At 31.3% G+C, this 22,452-nt stretch overlaps 4 protein-coding genes and 1 long non-coding RNA gene across 10 annotated transcripts in view; 3 read left to right on the top strand and 2 right to left on the bottom strand.

Moving 5' to 3' along the window:
- Nucleotides 1-6: 6 nt before the first annotated feature.
- On the top strand, nucleotides 7-2,805 carry LOC126876353 (probable inactive peptidyl-prolyl cis-trans isomerase-like 6). 3 transcript variants are annotated; one of them, XM_050639214.1, is made up of 9 exons: nucleotides 7-886; nucleotides 985-1,047; nucleotides 1,122-1,278; nucleotides 1,381-1,570; nucleotides 1,649-1,799; nucleotides 1,881-2,070; nucleotides 2,177-2,367; nucleotides 2,451-2,596; nucleotides 2,668-2,805. In XM_050639214.1, the coding sequence occupies exons 1-9, from the start codon at nucleotides 713-715 to the stop codon at nucleotides 2,786-2,788; spliced, it is 1,383 nt and encodes a 460-aa protein (XP_050495171.1). In that variant the 5' UTR covers nucleotides 7-712; the 3' UTR covers nucleotides 2,789-2,805. The 3 variants fall into 3 exon arrangements, with proteins under 3 accessions (XP_050495171.1, XP_050495175.1, XP_050495174.1); XM_050639217.1 differs by having other exon boundaries at nucleotides 827-886; nucleotides 1,016-1,047; XM_050639218.1 differs by lacking the exon at nucleotides 2,451-2,596 and having other exon boundaries at nucleotides 2,668-2,756.
- Nucleotides 2,806-2,814: 9 nt separating this feature from the next.
- LOC126876260 (DNA repair endonuclease XPF) lies at nucleotides 2,815-7,581 on the bottom strand. Of its 2 annotated transcripts, none has more exons than XM_050639112.1 (19): nucleotides 7,448-7,581; nucleotides 7,251-7,367; nucleotides 7,051-7,202; nucleotides 6,791-6,968; nucleotides 6,517-6,696; nucleotides 6,258-6,438; nucleotides 6,030-6,182; nucleotides 5,837-5,950; nucleotides 5,605-5,753; nucleotides 5,378-5,532; nucleotides 5,057-5,288; nucleotides 4,797-4,968; nucleotides 4,559-4,726; nucleotides 4,337-4,474; nucleotides 4,049-4,267; nucleotides 3,806-3,979; nucleotides 3,576-3,716; nucleotides 3,270-3,461; nucleotides 2,815-3,174 (listed from the first exon to the last, which is right to left on the bottom strand). In XM_050639112.1, the coding sequence occupies exons 4-19, from the start codon at nucleotides 6,856-6,858 to the stop codon at nucleotides 3,013-3,015; spliced, it is 2,598 nt and encodes an 865-aa protein (XP_050495069.1). In that variant the 5' UTR covers nucleotides 6,859-6,968; nucleotides 7,051-7,202; nucleotides 7,251-7,367; nucleotides 7,448-7,581; the 3' UTR covers nucleotides 2,815-3,012. The 2 variants fall into 2 exon arrangements, with proteins under 2 accessions (XP_050495069.1, XP_050495074.1); XM_050639117.1 differs by having other exon boundaries at nucleotides 7,452-7,470.
- On the bottom strand, nucleotides 6,897-7,688 carry LOC126878209 (UPF0669 protein v1g209471-like). The gene is made up of 5 exons (XM_050640767.1): nucleotides 7,659-7,688; nucleotides 7,452-7,576; nucleotides 7,251-7,367; nucleotides 7,051-7,183; nucleotides 6,897-6,968 (listed from the first exon to the last, which is right to left on the bottom strand). The coding sequence occupies exons 1-5, from the start codon at nucleotides 7,686-7,688 to the stop codon at nucleotides 6,897-6,899; spliced, it is 477 nt and encodes a 158-aa protein (XP_050496724.1).
- Nucleotides 7,689-7,944: 256 nt separating this feature from the next.
- On the top strand, nucleotides 7,945-10,101 carry LOC126876477 (uncharacterized). The gene is made up of 3 exons (XR_007694220.1): nucleotides 7,945-8,824; nucleotides 9,135-9,258; nucleotides 9,342-10,101. It is a non-coding gene; the product is annotated as an uncharacterized LOC126876477 (long non-coding RNA).
- A 402-nt stretch (nucleotides 10,102-10,503) lies between these two features.
- The window catches only part of LOC126876230 (probable serine/threonine-protein kinase dyrk2), a 264,752-nt gene continuing 252,803 nt past the window's right edge, over nucleotides 10,504-22,452 (top strand). For 2 of the 3 annotated variants that reach the window (XM_050639102.1, XM_050639100.1), the window contains exon 1: nucleotides 10,506-10,869. The gene's annotated coding sequence lies outside the window, so the exon portion shown is untranslated. Of the gene's footprint in view, nucleotides 10,870-22,452 lie in introns of all 3 variants that reach the window. The other variant, XM_050639103.1, reaches the window with a different exon arrangement.

Here is a 22,452-nt window from a genome sequence, read left to right as displayed (position 1 = left end):
ATTCACATTAGGATGAATTTGATAGTAATGTTAGTTGAGTATATGAATATTTTATGTCTTTTTGTAATAAATCATATTTTTTTTTCAAACACGACAATAAATGGATTGATTTTATAAATAATAATTACAAGTATACAGTCGCAAATGATAAAATAAACTTCTCTCATTAGGTTCAAATGTAGTCTTCATTTTTTCTCGCTAATCTTGTACAACTTCAGTTGGGAAATGTTGTTGTAGCAATCTATTTTCATTGTAATGACACAGTGGCCACAACAGAACTTAAATTACAAATTAGATTTATTCATTATTTATATACCTTTATCACTTAGGTTCAATTACTATGTTAAATAATTTACTCAAGGAAAATTAAAATTAACTTTGCAATTATGCAAAATAAAGTCAAAAGAGGATTATCTGACAAATTTTATTTAAACTCTTGTAGAAATGATTGCATTCAAATTAAAGTAATAGGTATTATAAATACTATTGCTTTTCAGAAGGCACGATTATATGCAGAGAAATTATATCAACATTTGGCATTTAAGTTTTGCATGCCACAAATTATAGAAATGTTTCAAATGGAGTGGCATGAATACATACTTAAAATGAAAAGAGTAATAAACTGCCATTAGTCCACTTGTTAAAGTACGTTATAATATTAGTATATCAATTATAAATTATAATTATATCTTTCTAGCAAATTGGAGGTGAAATGTGGTCATTAACACAAACTGTTGCTATTTTTATAAATAATAAATTCCTTGGTAATGATATACAATTCTTGCACTATATAAGTCAAGATTATATTTTTAGCTTACCTGTTGGTGTAGAATATTATGAAGATCTTGCTGCAGAACATTGCAAAAAATTTATGGAAAAATCTAAGGTAAATTATTCTTTGTTGTATAAATGATTTTATTTCTTTTTCTATATAGTAATCTAATAATATAAATTGTGCACTAATATGACATTGTTAAACTTTAGAGAAAATATGTTTATTTCACATTTTCTATAGATGATACACCTATTGGTTCATTCGTGTTTATGGTAAGAATTTGCACATAATTTAAAAAGCATAACAATCTTACAAAACTTTTAATATAAATGTTATATTAATTTAGCTATATTCTGATTTGTTGCCATTAACTTGTCAATATTTTTTAAATCTTTGCACTGGATATGATGAAGTAAAAGAATGTTACAAAGATGCTTATTATATAAATACATGTTTGCATCGTATAGTTAAAGATGGATGGCTCCAATGTGGAGGTATAGGAGGTATAATTCAATGTTATATCAATTAGTCTTTGGTTTAGTACTTTGAGTATTTTTCAAGTATTACCTACTGTCAGCTTTATTCTAAATATTTGCTTCTTGTAGGATTTGAACCATTTCAATCGGATAAAAATAATGCTGCTGATGTTACAATACCTGATGAATCTTATTGTGTTCCTCATGATCGTCGAGGAGTTCTTTCAATGACAAATGATGGCAAACATTGTAATGGATCACAATTTGTTGTATGTTTAAAACCAAATCCTTGGATGAATCATTTTTATGTTGCTTTTGGGTGAGTTAAATGTATTAATCTTAAGTATTTTTATATGATTAAAGCAGAATAAAATAAACATTTAAAACTTGTACAAAGACAACTTATAGATGGTGCTAAAACTTTAAAAATATTAGAAGATATTTCAACATATTATGAACATCCACTTAAAAAAATTGTAATTTCACAATGTGGAGAATATAGCTTTAATAATGAACTTAAGTTGGAGGCAGAATCAAGGATCTTCCTTGTTTGTATAATTGAAACCAGTTATATTTATAAATATATTTATATTGTATTGTACACTAATTTCCTATTGCCCTTATTTCAGAAACATCAACCACCAGCAAGTATAGAAGGAGAAGATGTAAGAATCACTGATACTGCATTTGATTTTTACTCTATTACACCATGGCTTGATAATATTGTGGATAGTATAGACATTCGCGATACTGAATCGCTTTTGTTGGCTAAACGGTATTTAAATGGTCTCTATTGTCTTTCAAGTGACTATGAACCAGGTGTTTAAAGATAAAGAGTTCTATGGAGTACTAGTATTACTATATATACATATGTATTTCCTTTGTAAACATAAATACTCAGTAGAAATTGTATGATTTTTTATAGGAATGGATATGCGTTTTTATGAAAAAATTCATCTAATTGGTATGGCAGAATATAATACGATAACTGCTAAACTTCACGATTTATTGTTGAATTTTCAACCAGATATAATGACTGAACAAGAAAAAATGAGATTTATCTCAGAAATTTCTAAAATTATTTTAGCGTACATTTTTCATCATGAGCATAATGAAGTAAGTTAAATGTTAAAATTTCAGTTTACTAATTACAACTTAATATTTGTAAATCTCATATCATATATACATAATTTATATAGTTTTGTCTACAACATATTTCATTTAATACTCATGCAACAATACATAAAATATTAGAAATTGCACATGAAATAGTATTAAAAACTATTAAAAAGGCTGCAAAGAAATCTATAATTTCTCGGGAATGTGGAACTGCGAAAATTGCAAAGTATGCCATTTAACTTTTTATTGAAGAAGAAATATCTTTTATGGAATTATTTTTATATTTTATAATTACAGGATATTTGAACTAAAACATGTCAATAATATATTAGTCTCAGAAGGTTGTATGTCACTAATAGAAGAAATATTAAATAAAGCTATATTGTGTTTATTAAAAACTGTTGAAATGCAAGAATAATAAAAATGTAATGAAGAAAATTATAATTTTGATAGATAAAAATGCCTCACTTTTTATTATTTTTTTTTTTTTTTTGAAATTTATACACACACAACTCTTTTCATATCACGCAAGTTACAATACAGTATCCACAAATCTTAAATTTTATTTAAACATAACATAAAAATAATGTAAACAACCAGCATTTTAGAAAACAACATATTAAAAGTAAAGTATTTAAAATATTACTGTTTGATTTTAGTAAACAGTTTTTTTCCTCGACCTTTGGATGCAAGTTTTTTACTATTTGTGCTTGATTTTTCTTCAGCTGAAGAAAGTTTTTCATGAAATGCACTATATAACATTTCTGCTTCGGTTTTATTTTCAATCATCTCAATAAGTTCTTCCTAAAAGGAAAATAGCATTATTCAAATGTACTATTCTTTATATTATTCGAAAATCCAATACCTTATCTTAACAAAATTTAAATTACAGCACTTACCTTTGTAAGTTTATTAAGATGATCTAGTGATTGTCCTTTACCTAATATTAAATGTAAATTTTTGGAAGTAACCCCAGGTAATTTTGAAACAAAATCTTGAATACGAGGATTATATTTCTCTGCTAATATTTCTTTGTTTTCTTCAATTCCAACTTGCGCAACTTTCTCTGCATTTGGTTGATCTTTTCCTTGCTATAAATTTATATATGATAAATTAGTAATATGAATGGTATCAATTTAGCATACTACTATTTCTATGTATTTTGAGTCTATAAACTCTTATAAATTATAATTTTATTTTATTACCTTCAGTTCTTCAAATAATTGTGCTGTTGCATGAGGTCCAGGTGACCATACAAGTTTCAAACGAGGAAAATGTAAAGTTAAAAGTTGAAGTTTTGAAGTGATAAACATATTTTGAACATCCTTGCTAGCATAATAATATCCCTATAATTAAGAATTTTGCCTTTTAATGAATTTAAAAATTTAAGTAACTGCTAGTAATTTTGCAGTATATATAAAACATATATATGTACTTGAAAACAGAATGGTTTATTTGGATCAAATTCTATTAGAAGCATTGGTTTGCTGTAATGTCTTGTCATAGCAATAGCTTGATTGTATAATCTCCCACTATTTAAAGAACCAATTAAATCAGAAATACTCTTCCTTTCAACGCAAATATCTGGTGATAAAATGTAATCTCCCACCTATAAACATAATTATAATATAAATACCTTTTGCCTTTAAATCATTTAAAATTTTTAATTCCTTTATACCTGTAATGTTATAGGTTCAACTTTCATGCCTCGTGTATAAAGTATAGCAGGTAGTTCACTTCTGAATTCTCTCATGTCAACTATGACAGTATTAGGAATTTCAGATATTTTCGATAAACCACCTTTACGTGTACTCAATTCACCATCTGCATTCGATTGTATTGCAAGATTTAAACAATCTTCAGATTTTCCGTCTTGGTCTTCAGGAATAACCATTGTCTGACATAAAAATATACTTTGTTATAATTCATATATATGTAAAGATTCATTTGAAATACAATAACATACAGTTTTAGCATTAATCAATAGATGAAATGCTTCTTTTTCTCGTCTTAAAGATGTAAGGTATTCTTGTTCTTCCACTGAGCTCTCATAGATTAAGAAATATACTTTTAAATCTATCGATGGATTATTATTTTGATAAACCTATATAAAAAATATATCTACTTGAGTTATAATGATACTTCATTAATAAATTAGAAAAAGTTGTTTTATTAATTTCACACATACTTCAATTTGTCGTACAGCAGACATGTCCGCTACGTACATAATGATATTATTTGGTGTATGTTCTGTTAAAGCACGTTGCAATGCCATTGGATCACCGTGTTTTTTCAAACACTGTATCAAAACAATAGGTGTGTTTGTATTTATGTTAGTTAAATCCAGATCAGCAATCTACAAAAATAGTTCATATAGAATTCTTTTAATTTCATACATTACACAGTACAATAGATTCTAGTTTTACTTGTGAGCAATCTTCAAATAAAGTCTGTTGTTTGTTATCTTCAGCTGTTGAATCAGATTGATTTTCTTCTTTGACTTTTTGAGATAATGTTAATACATAAGCATCTTGTTCTTCCTCTGTACTATGTTCATTATTTTCTGCAGATGTAGATTTTTCTTCTGCATTCTTTCCACTATTGAAGTAAATGAAGCAATAAAATGTATATCTTAAGTATATATATGCTTTTAAATAAAAGATTATATTTTTAATTTGTTACATACGTTGTTTTTGTTATTTCTTTATGAGAAAGTTTCTTTACTGCTTCATACAGTAAATATTTATTGGCACCCATAGTTAAATAATTTCTTAACTGATAACAAATATTTCGATCATGTACCAAAATAAGAACCTTTTCAGGATTTTTGTTATTTTTGTTCTTTTTATTGTCATTCTCAATTTCAAGTAATACTTCCGTTAATGCTGTCCATTTTGGAGTAGCTTCAGGTTTTATTTCTATATAAAAATGATATGTACATTATCAAATTACGAAACCAATAAGGTAAATTATTTTTTAAAATAGAAATCTGTGCAAACAAGTTTACCATTTTTTTCGTTATAAATTCTGTCTTTCGCATTTTTAAATAAAGCATCTACAGAATCTGACATTAACCAGCCACTATTTTTTACAGCATATTCCATTGTGCGTAAGCGATTTAACATAGCATAAAACGATACACAATCTTCATATGTTGAACATCTAAATTGTAAATTTTTATATTTTTCTGTAGGAAATAAATTTTATTTATTTCATTGCTTTTTGAATACTTACGCGAGAAGATCACGTAACATTTTTAAATCAGATAATAATTGTTTAGAAGTAGAACTAAGTTGATGCCACATAGGATCTAATTGTGATTGTAATTGTTTATGAAACTTTTTAGCTATTGCATTTTCAACAGTTAAATCATCTAAATCCAACTGTAAAAAAGTAAAAAGAAAAAAGAGATAGACGGATTTTAGCTTTTATATAATCTAATAAATTATTAAGACTTCATACCTACATATTTATTAAGCCTTTTTAGTTCTTTTATTATATAATTCATTATATCAAGTAAAGAAGTTTGAATGTTTAACATTTTTGGTGTAATTTTTATGTGTAATTCGATAACATCTGGCTAAAAAAATTGTTTAATGAACTTTTTACGCTAAAATTCGTGATATATCTTAATATTAATAACTATATAATATTATTACCTTATTTTTTTCTAAACTATTATTTACAAGTGTATGAAAACGCGGCCATAAAAACAATTTTTTAACAAATAATGCTTTCATTACTCGTTCTACTTGCATAAATCCAACAGTAAATGCCAATGCCGAATTAGTGAAAGCTTTAATAAAACCAGTCTACAAAAATTTATTAAATTAAGAATAATACTTTATATTATGTAACAGGGACTCATATCCTTTCTAAATACCTACTTTATTGTGTTGCCTATATAAACGAAGAGCGAATGCTTCTTGATATGAATTTAATATATTATGTGCTCTGTATACAAGAATTCCAGTAATTAAATTTAATGGAACTCTTTTTTTTATGAAATCTACTATAAGAATTCGACCTGACATAAATAGCACACCACCTTCCAAATACAGTCCTTCTCTATAATTATTAAAAAATAACAAAGTGAAAATATTAAACGGGATTTTTGGTTCGAAAAGTTGCTATTGTGATGCAAACCTTTCATCAGAGGTATATTCGGAAGATACAATACGGGGTAATTGATTGAGTCCTTGACTTTTTAAAAAATCAATAAAATATTGTTCATCGTGATTTGTAGTCCCTAAAACTATAACTAAATTTCCAGGATCTATGTATGCTCTTAATATATTTGCAAATACAGTTTCTAAGCCAAGTCCTCTAAAAAGTTATAATATAAATAAGTCAGAATCAACTGAGAAACAAAATAAGTGAAATATATTTTATATAATACAGAAGTAAATACAATAATTACTTTGCCGTAATAACCAAACCATCTTCATGGAGTATTTCCAAAAATATTTGATTCTCGTACTCCAACATGATTAATTAAGGAAACTCATGCAATGTATTACAACACATCAAAATAATATATGAAAAAGAAAATCTAACAAATACCAGATAATGGATGATGAGACTGATGGCTTTTGTTCCTAAAATAATAATACTTACAATTACTTATATGAAATATGCATGTATTATGCACTTTAGATATTTCTGTATTTTAATATATACCTCATTATGAATATCTAAATTTCTTTTAAATGATGTGTTTTCTGTATCTGTTGTTTCATACACTAAAAGAATATATTTACTATTTTCATGTGATGGATGTCCATATATTCCTATACTAACTGGTCTTTTAAAGCTGAAAAAAGATATATTTACTACAATTTATATATTTATTTGTTTATACAAAATTATATTTAATATACCTATCAGGAATAACAATAACATCATCCCCACATGTAGCAGATTGAAGACAATACCGATCTGGTTCGTATGTCGGTTTTGTTATTATTTGCGAAGCATATAAATCTGTATCTCCAACCCTATGAAATATATATATATATGTAAAAACAACATATGTATGTAAATTAATAATTAATATAACATCATCTTAATAACTTACTTACTCAGATATTAACACTATTCTAACAAAACCATCGTAAGCTAAATTATAATATTTGTATGAACCTCCTGCAACTTCATCAGTTACATAATGTAATAATTTATCTGTAGATGCTAACACATAGGATATCTGTGAAAATAAGTTCTATTATTTTTGGTTTGTACAATAATCCAAGAATTTCAAATCATAAGTATATAAAAAATGTCTTTACCAAAACTAGAAATATAAATATATTCTTCATAGTATAATGAATGTTAACATGTTCAACATGCAATAATCATAAACTTGTTGCTATAATCCTTAAAAATCTCACTATAATAACAATATTACCCAATTAACCTTCTTTGCACGCAATTCATATGTAAAGTGTTTCTGGTAAAGTTAAAATGGAACATTAATTAATAAAACTGTAACTATTATGTTATCAATTAAAGCTAATATATCTTATGAATATTTAATAAATATATAAAATTTGTATTAAAAAGTTATATTCTTACAATAAAATATTTTGCACCAATCTTTCGAGCTATGTACGTTTGTGTTCGAAAAAAATATTTGAGGTTACATGTTTAAATTAAAAGTAACAATTCATCCTATATATTATTTCTTGCAGGAATAACATGTAGGATCTTTGTAAATAAATTACAGAATGTTGAAATTATAACAATTATAAAAAGTTCATTTATATTATATATCGTTTATTTTATACGTAGTATGTATTTTGATTCAAATTTGATAAACGCATTATTTGAATAAAGTTTGGCAGATGTCGCATTAAATATATTTATACATTATACATGTACATACACATATATAAATTAATAACATAATAAATTAAGGCTTAAATAACAAGATATGTACTTATGTATGCCAATAATTATATTGTATGGCATATAATCATATTGCAAACGCTAAGAATAATAAAAGCAAATAAGTGGTTACAAGATATATATATTTATATACATATTATACATTAACAAAACTGATGAAGACCATGATAGGTAATAATTAGAAAACTTCTGACTACTTTTAAAATAAATATTTAAAATACAGTGTAATTTAATTGTGAATAAAGTCAATAATCTTTCAAATATCACTGTAGAAAAATTAGAGCAATTATACATATATATGTATGTATATGTATGTACATACTTTATGAATTCATACAAATTTAATTTACAAATTATGTATTATGTTCTAGTCTCATATTTATTTATTTAATTGCAAAAATTATTTTTACAAGGATATAGTATTGTTCACATAATCTATGACGATGATTAACACGTATCAAAGCTCTTGTTTATAGGCCCCTTGTTGCTCGCACCTAACACTTCGTAACCAAGTACGATATCCGGTGCATCACTATTACGAAAAGAGGTATAATAATAATTACTTAGTAGGAATTATTTGTAATAATTAGATGCTATACATATATGTTGGTAATAATTTTTCATGAAAATGTTAAAAAATGTTTAGTAAAATTATTCTTATTCCTAAAATTATTTGAAATAAAAGTGACAATTAATGAAACATTATTTTGTTATTGCATCAATCGAAAAATCAAGCAAATGAAACAAATGCAATAATAATCCTAATTGTCTTTAATTTCGTGATCAGATCTAGCAACTTGCACTATATCTTTATAGTGCAGAAACTAAATGTTGTATATTTTCTATTACACAAATAGCGTGTTATCAGGAGGCATTAGAAGGTCGTCATCGTATTCATGTTCTTCGACACCAATGGTAGTCTAACACTGGTCCGTCGAATTGCATGGCGGTTACCTCGATTCAACCAGTGCAATAGGATCGGTCGGTATAATACACACTTTTTCCTACATCGATATAAGCTACCAGACCGGTAACAGTCTCTCCTTCTCGCGGGGTGTAAACAGGGCCTATGACGAGTCTGCAAGTGGAAGAAAGAGGGGGCGAGCGGTAGCGCGGGTGAGAGTGTCGACTAAGGACTCCTGGGTAGTGATGTGTGCGACGCCTTATTAGCGATGGGAGCAATACCCTCTTGATCCGTTTTCGATACTCTAACAAACGACTTAAGATCAATTATGAATACCGCCGATAACACTTTAGGAAGCCTTCGTATTTGGATGAGTCATTTCAGAAGGTATTGTCTTATTATTTTTTAATTATTTCAACAGCAATAAATAAGTTTTTCAGAAGACAAACTGGTCAACTGCACTTTTTATTTATTTCTTAATTTCATTACAAAAGTACTCATGAGAACGACATAAATAATAATAAACTTTAAGGTAAATTTAAAAGATAGTACTTGTAACATTATCACTTCCCTGAACTTTCCAATTTATGGAGTTGACCAGCGTACTTCTATATATGTACGTATGTTTATTATTCTCCTTCAGATTACAAAGGTTATACAATTCAGTATAAACGAAAGGAGGCGTTTACGTATTTCTAAATAGTTTAAATATGTATATACTTACATATATTTCTATAGTTTTATTACTAGACTACGGATATTTATGCAGATTCGCATTTTTATAAATATCTAATTTCAAAAATAGAATCTATATGCATTAATACAGCTACAAATTTCCTATAAATGTAAAAAAACCCGCATTTTATTTATTACTAATTTAATTCCAATTTTTCTTACAAACATCTTCACTTATTTTAATCGCAAATATCCACATTTAATCGCTACACATTAACTATTATAAACGTTCGAGAATTGTATTTAATGTGATTAAAAACGTTACAATGAAATATAATTTACGAACAAGTGTGTACCATTAATATAATTACAATACATTCTGTCCATATTTCAGATTTCTCAAAGATTCATTTATCGAATGAGTGGGGAATTAGAAATTCCTGGTGAATCGATCCTATCACTAGGGAGTATGCATGTGTGTACGAATGAGAAGACTTAAGGGACGATACGGCGGTGAATCGAGCCTAAGGGTCGTAGAGTGGGGAAAAGAGGGAAGGGAGAATGGTGGAGGGTCAAAAAATGTGTAGGTGCGCGCGCAGCTGCTTTGTCTCTGTTGTCGCGATCTGGTGGGGGGATGGCCGGACCACGAGGGGCCACAGGGGTCCGTGAGCGGACCATGGCGGACCAAACGCGACTGCATCCTTTCAGTCGGCCGCTGAACCCGCGCGCCGTGCGGTTGTTCGTGTGTGTATTGCACTTGACTTCGATTCATCGCGTATCGTTCTTTTTTTATTCTCCACTGCGGGACTACGCGTGTGAGGTTTTTCTATTCGCCGGCTATCCATCCGTACCTGCGAAGGTAACAAAGACCGAGGGAAACGGCAAGGCTATAATCCAGAGGAATCTTTCCTGACCAAACCAGGACCACGACACACGCTCACGGATTTTTTGGAGTACGTCTTTAGATTGTTTTCGTGCGCGGGCGTAACGCCGACGTGAAGTTCTTCTGCATGGTAAGTAACACACAAATGTATTTTATCTTAAAAAATTGTCGCGTATGCTCTGTTCCTTGTACCGTTTCTAAAGTGTCGCGAACGTGGATTCTTATCTTCGAAGAATCATATATCGCCTTTCTTATATCGATGTGAATATGCAGATTTTCATTCTTTCAATAAAAAAATGGATTAAATATCTCTTTCTTTTGTACTGAAGTATATAAATTAATATCGAAACTATCGATGACTCATATAATAAGAGAAAATGAAAGGTATATGAGAAAATAGTTTAAAGGAAAGGAAAAGCTTTTATCAAAAGTGCATCGTTGTAAATCTACGTAATTACCATGAAAAATTTATCATTTTGATTACTTTGATAATTCTAATATTAAGTCAATAAATGTAATATAACAAATATAATGTCCCATCTTGTGATTTTAAGCATTAAAGAATTGTACATTCGATTGTGAATTTCTATAATCTGTCGAAATGACATATTCATAATTGGCATAAGAGATTCACTATGGTCCTTGCCTGCAATTCTTTCTTGTCGTTCCGCGGAAGGATATTTCGTTAGACAATCTAATTTAGTTAAGATGCTACTAACGAACTTGTTCGAAAGAAAGAGAACAAACATTGGGCAAGGTTTTCACACGTGTATGCAATGTAAAATGTATGTAGCTTCGAGATACGGTGAAGTGATGTAATGAAGAGGAAGATAGATGAACGCGAGGTAGGTTAGGTTTTCGTTTCTGTGGTTGAAAAACATTTCGCCGCGAAACCGCCACATGTGTTTCCGGTTTCGTGAATTTGTCGCAAGAATGCGACACACGTCAAAAACCAACGGAAGTAACATACTGTTAAAAAACAGGATATCGTATAATACTTTCTTTGTTTCATTTTCTGTTCTGTTTATCGCTCGTTGATTATGATAAACACAGATAAAAATATATTTTATAGGAATAAAATCAAAGGCGGTTCGAGTATATGTTAGATTGGGGTATATGAAATGTTTTTCCAAATAACCGCACAGTTTGAAATTGAAACATCATATAATCAAAATAACGTCCATATTGATTCTAGCCTCAGCTAGCTTCATTATTTAAAATCTATAAGAATTATTATCAACTGTAGAATATAAAAATTATCGAAATAAGATTAGAATATCTTTTAGAATAATTTATGCATTTCTCGATTGATAAATTTATATTTCTAGTAACTTACATTGCACTTTTCCAAAATTCGATCTGGTATAAAAAGTCACATAAATATCCTGATTATTCATGAGATCCAATAATAATGTTTCGATATTTCTGTCATAAATCTTTTTAACACTCGAAATGCGTAATTTGTAATAAATTTCTATTTTAATATGGCGATGTTGGTCTGCCTAACTAAGACTAAGAGAACATTTCATGTGCCTCAATCTAATAATTAAAAGCATGCCTCCAAAAGGACGCTAACTAAACCGTAATTCTATATAATTTACTAACGATAAAGGTAAAAGAGAAAAATTATACCCATAATCACTCTTCGTGAGACGAGATACAAGCTAAAATGCTAAACGATGTTTGAAACTAAGGTGCGTACTTAATAATAAGGATTCTGTTTTTGTTGTTCTTATGCGTGTATGAATATTGTCGTACGTACATATGTATATTTGAGAGGCGAACGTACAATTGGTACGCTTGCCTGTGTGTATAACACTGGTAGTGCTTTCAGCAACGTAGAGTACGAAATTGTACGTAATTATACCATGTAATCGTAAAGTACTTGGTGTGGTATTCGTGGTGCGTTATAAATACAACGAGTATCTGCTACTGTTTCTTCATTCGCTTAGTTATATTTCTCTTTGTACTCGACAAAAATTATAAAGAAAAAAAGTATACTATCTTTTGTGTCGAGGGATATAAAGCGGAGGTATAATTCGAAGCTTGAATAATATTACATATTGTTGTAATTTCAACTACCAAAGCGTAATAATGTCGTATTGTTATTGACTAGGTATTAATATAATCGTGCAAAAGGACCCGAATAACAAAGGATAAATAAATTTTATATCGATAATATCAACTAAGAATCAAAATAATAGGTATCTATTATGGTAATAAAAATAGTTAAGATTTATTTTAGAAAAGTTTTAAATTACAAAAATTATTATTGAAATTGGTGAGAGATTTCTACGATTATCGATGGACAGTTGTTTTATGTCTTCATTTATTTCGCGTTTTATCGCGGGAGAAAATGATGGTTGTGGCAAGTTTTCAGGAAGCAATTCTCGTTAGTAGAGAATTTAAAATGACTATATTCGATTATGTTCCGTACCGGCATCTTGCTAATTTCGTAGCGTAATCAAGTGAACAGAAAACGTTTCAATAAGTATGCTCGTACAGAACGAGTGGTGTGTACCGGGACAGACACAATTGTATACGTTGGACGTGAGAAACGAGTTTTATCGCGGTTTGTTTGTTTTTTCTTTTTTTTCAAGTCGTGGCAGAAATTCGAAAATCGATCAAAAAAAGCGATAAACAGCATTTTAAGTTTTTATCTGTTCGAAAACAGCATTCATAATGGGATAATTGCATACCTTTTAAATGGGACCTTTTTTGCAAGTCATTATTTGAAAAAATTAAAAGGTTTTATTCCTTGTAATTAATTAAAATCCTCCTTACTATTTGTAATTAATTACAATTCTCCTTACTATCTAAAAAGATTAAAATCTTGTTTAAAAATTTAAATACATATGTAATAAACATTTTAAAAACAAAATATTAGAGAAACAGTAGATATTATGAATTTTGTATGACAATATATTTACTAGAAAGTTTCCATTATATTGAGCAAGATTTCTATTTTAAAGTAATTGTTAATTCATCGCTTAAAAGATGTGCAGTTTAAAGAAAATAATTATTTATTTTTTATTTATTTAATTATTTATTTAACGAAGAACATATCACTTTAATACAGACCTATTCTTCGCAAGATTTTATTTATTTACTCCAGTTAAAGTATTCAATGAAATGTTTTAATCTCGTTATTTCTCGTTTTTTTTCTCCCATCAAGGTTCGACGTTTTATCGATGACTTCGTAATACGTAAACACAATTTATTGTGACATAGTTCCGTTTCGTGAAACGAGAGCTCCCAGAGAGAGAGGGAGTGAGAGAAAGAGAGAGAGAGTGAGGGAGGGAGGTTGAGGGAGAGAGAGAGAGAGAGAGAGAGAGAGAGAGAGAGAGAAAGAGAGAGCGAGAGACAGAAAGAGAGAGTGGTTTCAACGATTATTGAAATTGAGCCATTAGTGAAGGCGATTTTTATTCCAGACCTGAGAACTCTTTGTAATACATGTGTACCTACGATCGTAAACATCGAACAGAATACACGTTTAAGGATGCTTCGAGTACTTTTCGAATCATTTTCGGTTTTATTTTAGCGCGACGTTATCGTGATTGCTTGAACGTTATACCGATTTCTGGTTTTACTGCGTGTTCAAACAAGTGTGCTTATGTACAGACGATAAATTCATCTTTAAATCGCTCGAAAAGAGAAACAAACGATGTAGATAAAAAGCTGTATTAACTATTTATTTTAATGTGTATATTTTCGTGGTTATTATTTGAATATATTTTTTTCTACAAATAATTATATTGTAGAACGTAATAAAATAATAAATATCCCTATAGAAAAAAGCTATGAACAGATTGAAAGAACCTCGATAATTTCTGTACACCTATATCTATATTCAAAAGACTCTTCCTCGAATATTGATCAGAATTAAGCTCTTCGCTATTTAGTTCGTATTAGGGAGAGTGTATTATTCAGTTTGTTCCTTTCAATATATAGATCAGATATAATGAATCAATATTGTACCTAAGGCTATATATACGAGTATAAAGTAAAAATATAGGAATATATTATAAAAAGCTTTTTGTCCACCTTTTGAGTGAAGAAGTGCAGATACGAGTCGTTCGTTGACCAATATAATCATGAAACTCGTTACAGAGCTAATGAGATTTCAAACTGTTTTCTATATAATATGTACAGTATATACATGAAAGTTTTCTGTACTAAATGTTCAAATACTTTTGCGAACTACTATTAAAGTTAACTATTCACAAAACGATTTCATACACTCAGAGTTATTTGCTCGCATTAATCTTCATTATAATTCTTGAAGTCATGCACAAATTGAGAAAAACTATATACCATGTGCCAATATTTTTTAAGAGGTTAAATTTGATGAAACGAGGGGGATCTCCGGAAGATCTTGGTTGATCTGGAGTTTGATCTCAGGGCCGACCGTTAAAGGCAATCCCCGAGTTTGTGCCAACTCTCCAACACTAGTGTCGCAGTATGACAATCGATCTCTGTTGGAAACGTGTATATCGAACGCATTTTAAGGTCTCGTTAATCTTCCCTGTCGCGTTCGATGGCTCGGTAAATTTCTACATCGTTCGACATAGAGATGGAAACGAATAATTGGTGTTATTAATTACAATCGATTAGTGAAGATGAATAAGTAAGGAAGAAGTTGAGCGAAAAATCGAATCTTGTAATATTGCAGCGTTCAATTTAGTACTTTTTGTCCTCTTCTGAAACAATCTTCGTTCATTTGGCTATTTCGTCGACAATGGTTGAATGCTTTAATTTAGAAAATTTATAAATCATATATAAATTATATTATTAAATATGATATTCTTATTTCTCGGAATAATGTGCAAAAAAGCTCGTAGTATGTAAAAAAATTTCACTCTAAATTTTCCATAAATTAATAAAGATGTTGTATCGCTAATTTTTTAATATAGAGAATAATTTAAGAATAACTTAAAATCGTTGGATCGAGCTGGATGAATCATCCTCTGTAGAGCATAAACTCTTTTCTCTTTTCTCAGATACGATCTGCTAAATCCTTTTAAGCGGTACATAATGATCATAATGCAGATTTTATTGATAATCTACAATAAATCGAGTACGTTAAACCGCTTGTACTTCGATATATCTTTGACGATGAGAGTAATTGATTTTAAGAAGATAAATAAGTTAAAAAAGTTCATCAGATATTTATTCGCCGTTGCAAATTGTTAAAGTGTCCAGTTCTGTTACATCATAGGACTCGTAGGAGGGTGACTGCTTGTAACGATGACCTCATTTTTCGTCATCATCTTGGTTTTACGATTTTTCCTGTATACATAATATACAAGGAGAACTACGATCGACCGGGCACTTAAGGATTGTGCACGTTGATAAAAGTAAAAGGTGAAGCCAATATTTAGATTCGTTATCGATTGACCCTCAAACTCGCAGGACTAGGAATCAGACAGCCACCATAGGTCTCCCCCTTTGATAAGTCTCCTGCTTGAGCACGATTCCATTGAAACTTTCGAAAATTTCTCATCGTCTAATGACTCTCCATCGTGATTACATTTTCCTTGTTCGATCGTGGTTATTCAGATAAGAAAATGCTGGAAGGTATATTTTACCTGGAATATTGTAATATTTTGTGCATTATTTATTCTTCGATCGTGTAATCCGAATTTTTTAAATTTTGATTCAAAGGAGATAAATATAGGAAACGATAAATCAGATAACCTGTTTTATTTAGGGGATTTTGTGATAAATTTTCAAGTCTTTGTGATTGCACATAATGTGTTTTAATGTTTCAAAGCATGCAGATCTTTTCTATTAAATTATTAGTAACATTAAAATCTTTGTAGAGATTTTTTTACAAAATTCACTTTCTTTTACAAAATTTAATTTGAATTTGATTAAGACAGGTCTGTAACATATTTAAGTATCGATCGGAGATCGATAAATTAATAGTGAAGATTTGGCATGAAAATGGTTAAATCATTAAAATTTAATTTTATTTACATTACTTACATTCTTTTTGCTTTTGAGCCCGTGTTATTCCTAATATGACATTCTACCAGTTTTAATCGAACCACTTTTTGCTTTTCGGCAATGTTCTTCAATTAAAATTCAATATTGCCACGAATTCAAAGACACATCGAAGTAAGACGATTCGCGAGACATATCCTTTTTTCAAGTAGAAGTTTATCTTCTTCCATGGACTTGTTTTTCAACTTTTAAGCGTTGCGTGTATTCTTTTCTTTTTTTTTCACGGTGGTTCGTGTCAAGTCCTGCAACAGTTTACAAAAATAAATAATGTTCGTAACGCAACGCGACTAGATCTTAAATCTTCGGAACCGGCCTTAAATCTTGATCGTCCCACATGCCTCCATGTCTGTGTGCGCGGAGGCCTGGAACACGAACGAAAAGTGGTGCTCCAGTGAAAAAAAGAATCGGTCGCCGGACATTCAGGTAGAAAAATTCGTTTTTTTGAATAATTTATTCCGTATAAAAACGAAAACCCTAGCGATATTCAAATTAACGTGCTTTGAGAAAAAACGAAACCGCAAGTTTCCTTTTGGTTTTCTATGTGTGTGGACGCGAAGAAATTAAGCCATAGTAGGTTATTGTGTTAACAAATATTTATTTTTCCTATAATAATTATTTTTATTACTTTAATATTGCTTTTATAGTACTTTCTCATGTAGTCTTTACTTAGTTTTCTTTTTTATAACTCACCATCCATTTTTATAACGTTCTTGGCTTCATTTTGCTCATTTCAAATTTTGTTAATATTCCATATTTTCAAAACTGTTGAAACAATTCGAGATTACTAACTGACATCGCTATTTCATTATCCGATAAATTATTACACCAATTAATAGACTTAATAATATAAATCATAATATCATACTTATGATATAAGTAAAGATATCTTAAATTCATGCGCACAAACAATGATCTGGTAAATTTTTGAAGAAAGTAAAAAAAAAAGAATTGTAAGGAAAGAATGCTGAATGCAATTACAGAGATATTTCGCATTCAAGAGGAAACAAATGGGGAAAGTCGACGAGCCTGTTTCATCTCGGATTTGTCAAGCCAGAATACGTTGGCCCTTGCATTCAGCTTTGTGTGGGTCTTTAATTGGCCATATTTTTAACTCCGAGCCGAGGCTGGTTCACAGCGATAATTTTTTCTTTCATTCCCTACGCGTTTCTGTTTCTTCATCGTGAAATTGACTGCCTCGCCACGCATGCTCAACCTCCTAATAAACTGCGAAACAGCTGGAAATTTTGCAAATGGAAATCGATAGAAAAGTATCTTAAAAAGAATATAATGCGCTGTCTCCTCTTCTGAATTTTTAATATTTTCTTCTTATTCTTGTCTTTAATAACGTAAGAATATTCGTTAAATCTACTTAACAGTGTAAAAGAGAAACGCACGTAAATAAATACGAATTATTTTATAGTGTAATATTGAAATATTGCATTAAATAAATAAATATTGCAATTTATTTTAATTATCAATCTCAAGTTTGTATCAGCCCATATTTAATAGAAGTCAACTACTTCGTAGTATATTTAATACCGTAATATCATACATATCAATACATAAATAATATTACAATATACGAATATTGCAATTTCTTTTAATTATTAACCAATAATCTCAATAATAACCAATAATCTTTTTGGATTAGTCGTTAAAAGAAAACAAAAAAAGAAAAGAAAGGAAGAAATAAAAATAGCAGAAAACTCACTCTGTTTGCCATTGAGAAGAAGGTAGAGGGAGCCGTGCCAAAAATTCTGAAACGGCGTCTATTTAACCGCCAGCAAACAAGAGGGGCATTGTTCTCGCTTCGGTGGAATCAGTTCCGAGTACCGGTGTATCATTGTCAGTTTGTAAGAAAGTTCCTTTTTCGTATGACTTCACCATGGCATACAAAACCATCCATCTTCCATGATTTATCCCAGTTTCTCGTTAATTGTCAAGTAACCTGGTTAAGATTCTTGCCAAATCTCCAATATAGTTGTGTTTCGTTAATTGATCCCGTAAATGGAATAAGACCTTATCAAGCCAATTATCGATGCTCCAAGTATCTCTTTCTTCGGCGAATACGAATGAGATAACAATTGCTGACGTATTTGTTTATTTTATATACTTAACGCTATGAACTATTCCGTAATATCAAGAAGCTATGAGACTAGCAATGGTCATCAGGTAAAGAAGCAAAATCCTAATCTTAGCCCGGTTAATGCAGCGCTACTCTGGTCGCAATGTCCTATCTATCATTCTGAAACATCTACTACCAAGTATTATGATCAATAATCTATCTGGATATACTATGTGCTTTCACATATTATCTGCATTCTGTATATTTTTGTGTCTCTAAGTTTCCCATAAATACGCGAATATCTCCGGTCTATTTACGACCGGCGGTATATCTCACTTGAATGTGCATCTCGCTGCACACCTGCATCCTGCATCCCTTTCGTCTTTGTTATCGATTGCACGACGTCCATGACGTCATATCGCGGAGTAGTGACAGTTAGCCCCCTATCGGCCTATCGTCTATCGGTGACCGTACAGTTGTGCAGCGTTTATACGTCTCGTTACCTTGTATCCTCGCAACGTAGGAATCAGAACAGGATCGACACGACGCGACGACGACGCGACGCTTTGATAGGTGTAGAGGTGGGAATGCACGGACAGAATGGAGGGGAGGAGACGAAGCGGGATATTGTCGAGGCGTAACAGATCAAAGTGAAAGTTGAGGCACGACTCGCAAGGAGCAATACGACGGCTGTGCTTTACAGACATTCTTTTTCTATCTTTGTCTTCCTTTCGTTCTTCCCTCGTTGGGACGTATGGAGTGAAGAAGAAAGGAAGAAGAGCCGGAATCACGAGCCGAACCGGAGCCGAAACGATCGTGTGCACGCTTCGTGCCTTTGACTTCTCTCGACGCAACGATTACGCGATTATATCACGGCGTGTCCCGTTTCTTTTAAAAAGGAAAACCTCCCCTCCCTCTGGCCCTCCATGGCCTCTATGTAATATCGGTCGACTATCTCGCTCTCGCTCGCTTGCTAAAGTTTCTCTCTCTGTCTCTCTCTCATCCAATCGGCGTTGCATCCTTTCGTCACGATTCGTGCTGACATCCCATCCAGCGAGTGTGCACTTCCGACCAACTGGTCAACCACTCCACACGCCACTTACGCACTTAGATCCGACGAAAGGGTCCTCACGCCCGTTTCAGAATCTATTTTTATCATCGAGATCTCTCCCCGTGTGTATATCGTCGGTTCGATACCGTTTTGCTTTCTGCTGGTTGTTCTTCATGAGGGCGTGAAACTTACTCAGTGCCCATTTTCACGTATGCGCGTGTATTTCATATTTATTCTCATATTTCTTTTGAGTTTGGATTTTATTTTGGTATTTCAAGTAGATAGGCTTTGGTATTTCTGAATTGCAATGGTTCCGGCGTGTTTATGGATTAAGAGCTGGAATTGTCTCTCGAAACTCTTTGACGTAGTTTCTTTCCTCAAAGTGGAAATTTGTTTAAAGTATGCATATGCAATTTCTTTAAGATATTTTACAACTGTTTGAGCTTGTTCAACTGTTGTTAGCTTGAAAGGTAAATAAAAGAATAGGTGGCAGAAGTGCAATCTGTACTCCAATTTCTTTGCTGTTCAATTGTATAACCCGAAATGGATGTTATATTTTAATTAATATCATTAAAATATAGATAGTTTTTAGGTAGATTTTGGTTTTAATATCTATTCGATATATCCCGTTTTATTCGCGATTTTTCTAAAATAGGAGATACCTGGAGAGAAAAGTAAGAGGAACAAATATTTCAGCGAAAGCAATACAGAAGGAAGTATAGATGAAATATGTATTTTGTAGAGTATCGTGTTTCGCAATGCGGTATTTAATTGCTGAATCAGAAATCGTACAGCTGTTGGAGTCAGTGACTCACTAAGACTACGTCCAGATTTGACAGTGACGCGACGCTGCGTGTTCTCGTTTATAACAAATCGGATCCACGTATAAACGCGAGGTCGCCATGAGGAAAGGCACGATTTATTCGAGCGTTTTCAGGATGTCGTTGATTTTGTATTTGAACAGATGTCGCGTCGGCAACGTGATTCCTGGCTACAAATATTTTTATCCTTGTCCAAAGTAAGCAACGTTGAATTATTCGTGCGTGCATCGTTTCCTGAACGAAAAAGCTATTTTTTTTGTATCGCGAATTTTTGCAATGTACAAGGCGGATTTGACACTTGACGATAAGTACACAATAAAATATAGATCTTTTTGTCGTTAATTAATTTTCAAACATTGGCCTCTCGTTAAATGAAAGTGGACAGATGGACTTGAATTAAATGAGGTAAATACAAATTGAGGATAATGCTTAATTTGCAGAATGTTTGGTTTCTGCTCTTATCTGCCTTATCTCCATTTTTTCTGTCTAAATCTTATCTAGTTTCCCTAGTTTTAATGCAAAGTAAAGCTTCGTGTCTGCAAACTGCCGCAAGATGTTCTATATGAAACTATTACAATCGGCTCTGAAATTTCTTGCTCGTATAAACAACACATTAATATTAATTATTACGATATCTATAAACTAATTTCTCTGCTTAAGTTTCCACTATTTTCTCATAGATGAAAATATAATTTTATTAAAAATATATGTGATCTACCCTTGCACGAATATCTGAACAAAATCTGTAAAAGATTCAACTCAACCTAACAGCTATTGACTTATAATATTATAATAATCAGCCATCCGCTTCATAAAAAAATCCTGCATATGTTTAGTTAATTATAAACAAAATCTTACAGCGTTATTATTTTCTCCTATCACAACCAATCCAAATTCTTAATTGCATATATATTTTTAAAAACCTTACTTTATAAGATCACCCTATCTGTAGATTATCGTAAACAAAACTGGGACAATCTGTACAACAATATCTGCAACAACCTCGACCGTTGATCCTTTCACAGAAACGCAATCAACCCAATACTCTACCTACCTAAAAATAGCAACATCAGTATACATTCTAAAGAAAGGGACACCGTTTTGCACGGTGTTTTTATCACGGCATCGACGTTGTCGTTACGTTTGCCGCTGAGAAAAGTGTTCTCATAAGTGGTCGCGTTGCAGAACGAAACAATGGTTGGTATTCGGAGCGCGTGCATTTATTTAAATCGCGGAGAGCAAGTGTTGCTCCTTGCGGACGGAGTGCACAGCGAAGAGGTTAAATATATCTGGCCTGGCCTAACCGTTCCTTCTATCCTCATTCCTTTCGAATGGCCAACCAGCTACTATGCCTGGGTGATTCTACACGAGACAGATTCGATCTCTGTGTATAGTAGGTGGACGTGATATAGCGAGATCGTGAAATAAAGCGTTGAGCATGGGTATTAATCGATTAGGTAACCAATAGCGTTTCTTTGGAGAAAGTGTCATTCAAGAATTTTCTTCTTTTTTTTTCCATGGTTCAATTATGCTGAGCAATTTATTCCCAGTAATTCTGATCAGTACGGATCCAACATTATAGTCACACAAAATCGTAAACTTTGATCATTTACCGATTTCTCGATCTCGCTACATCGTTCGCATCTACTGTACTTTGCTTTCCGTGCACTTTGGCTTCCAGCGAAGAAAACTTTGTTGCTTCACGGTCAAACTGTCGATGAGGGATATAAACGACGATGGTTCGATCGAACGCCCGGTCGTTAAGGCTCC

Source organism: Bombus huntii, chromosome 2 (assembly GCF_024542735.1).
Source record: "Bombus huntii isolate Logan2020A chromosome 2, iyBomHunt1.1, whole genome shotgun sequence".
NCBI classification, from domain to species: domain Eukaryota; kingdom Metazoa; phylum Arthropoda; class Insecta; order Hymenoptera; family Apidae; genus Bombus; species Bombus huntii.
The sequence above is the reverse complement of the archived record's forward strand: the minus strand, read 5'-3'. Positions and strand labels throughout refer to the sequence as shown.

Coding starts and splice junctions, on each gene's coding strand:
- LOC126876353 (XM_050639214.1), top strand. CDS start 713: ATGTGGTCATTAACACAAACTGTTGCTATTTTTATAAATAATAAATTC. Junction 1,800..1,880: donor CAGAATCAAGGATCTTCCTT/GTTTGTATAATT, acceptor CCCTTATTTCAG/AAACATCAACCACCAGCAAG. Junction 2,368..2,450: donor TTCATCATGAGCATAATGAA/GTAAGTTAAATG, acceptor TAATTTATATAG/TTTTGTCTACAACATATTTC.
- LOC126876260 (XM_050639112.1), bottom strand. CDS start 6,858: ATGTTGGAGTACGAGAATCAAATATTTTTGGAAATACTCCATGAAGAT. Junction 6,697..6,790: donor GGTTTGGTTATTACGGCAAA/GTAATTATTGTA, acceptor ATAACTTTTTAG/AGGACTTGGCTTAGAAACTG. Junction 4,268..4,336: donor TATTGATTAATGCTAAAACT/GTATGTTATTGT, acceptor TTTTTATGTCAG/ACAATGGTTATTCCTGAAGA.
- LOC126878209 (XM_050640767.1), bottom strand. CDS start 7,688: ATGAAGAATATATTTATATTTCTAGTTTTG. Junction 7,577..7,658: donor TATTTATATTTCTAGTTTTG/GTAAAGACATTT, acceptor TTATTTTCACAG/ATATCCTATGTGTTAGCATC. Junction 6,969..7,050: donor ATTTAGATATTCATAATGAG/GTATATATTAAA, acceptor TTATTATTTTAG/GAACAAAAGCCATCAGTCTC.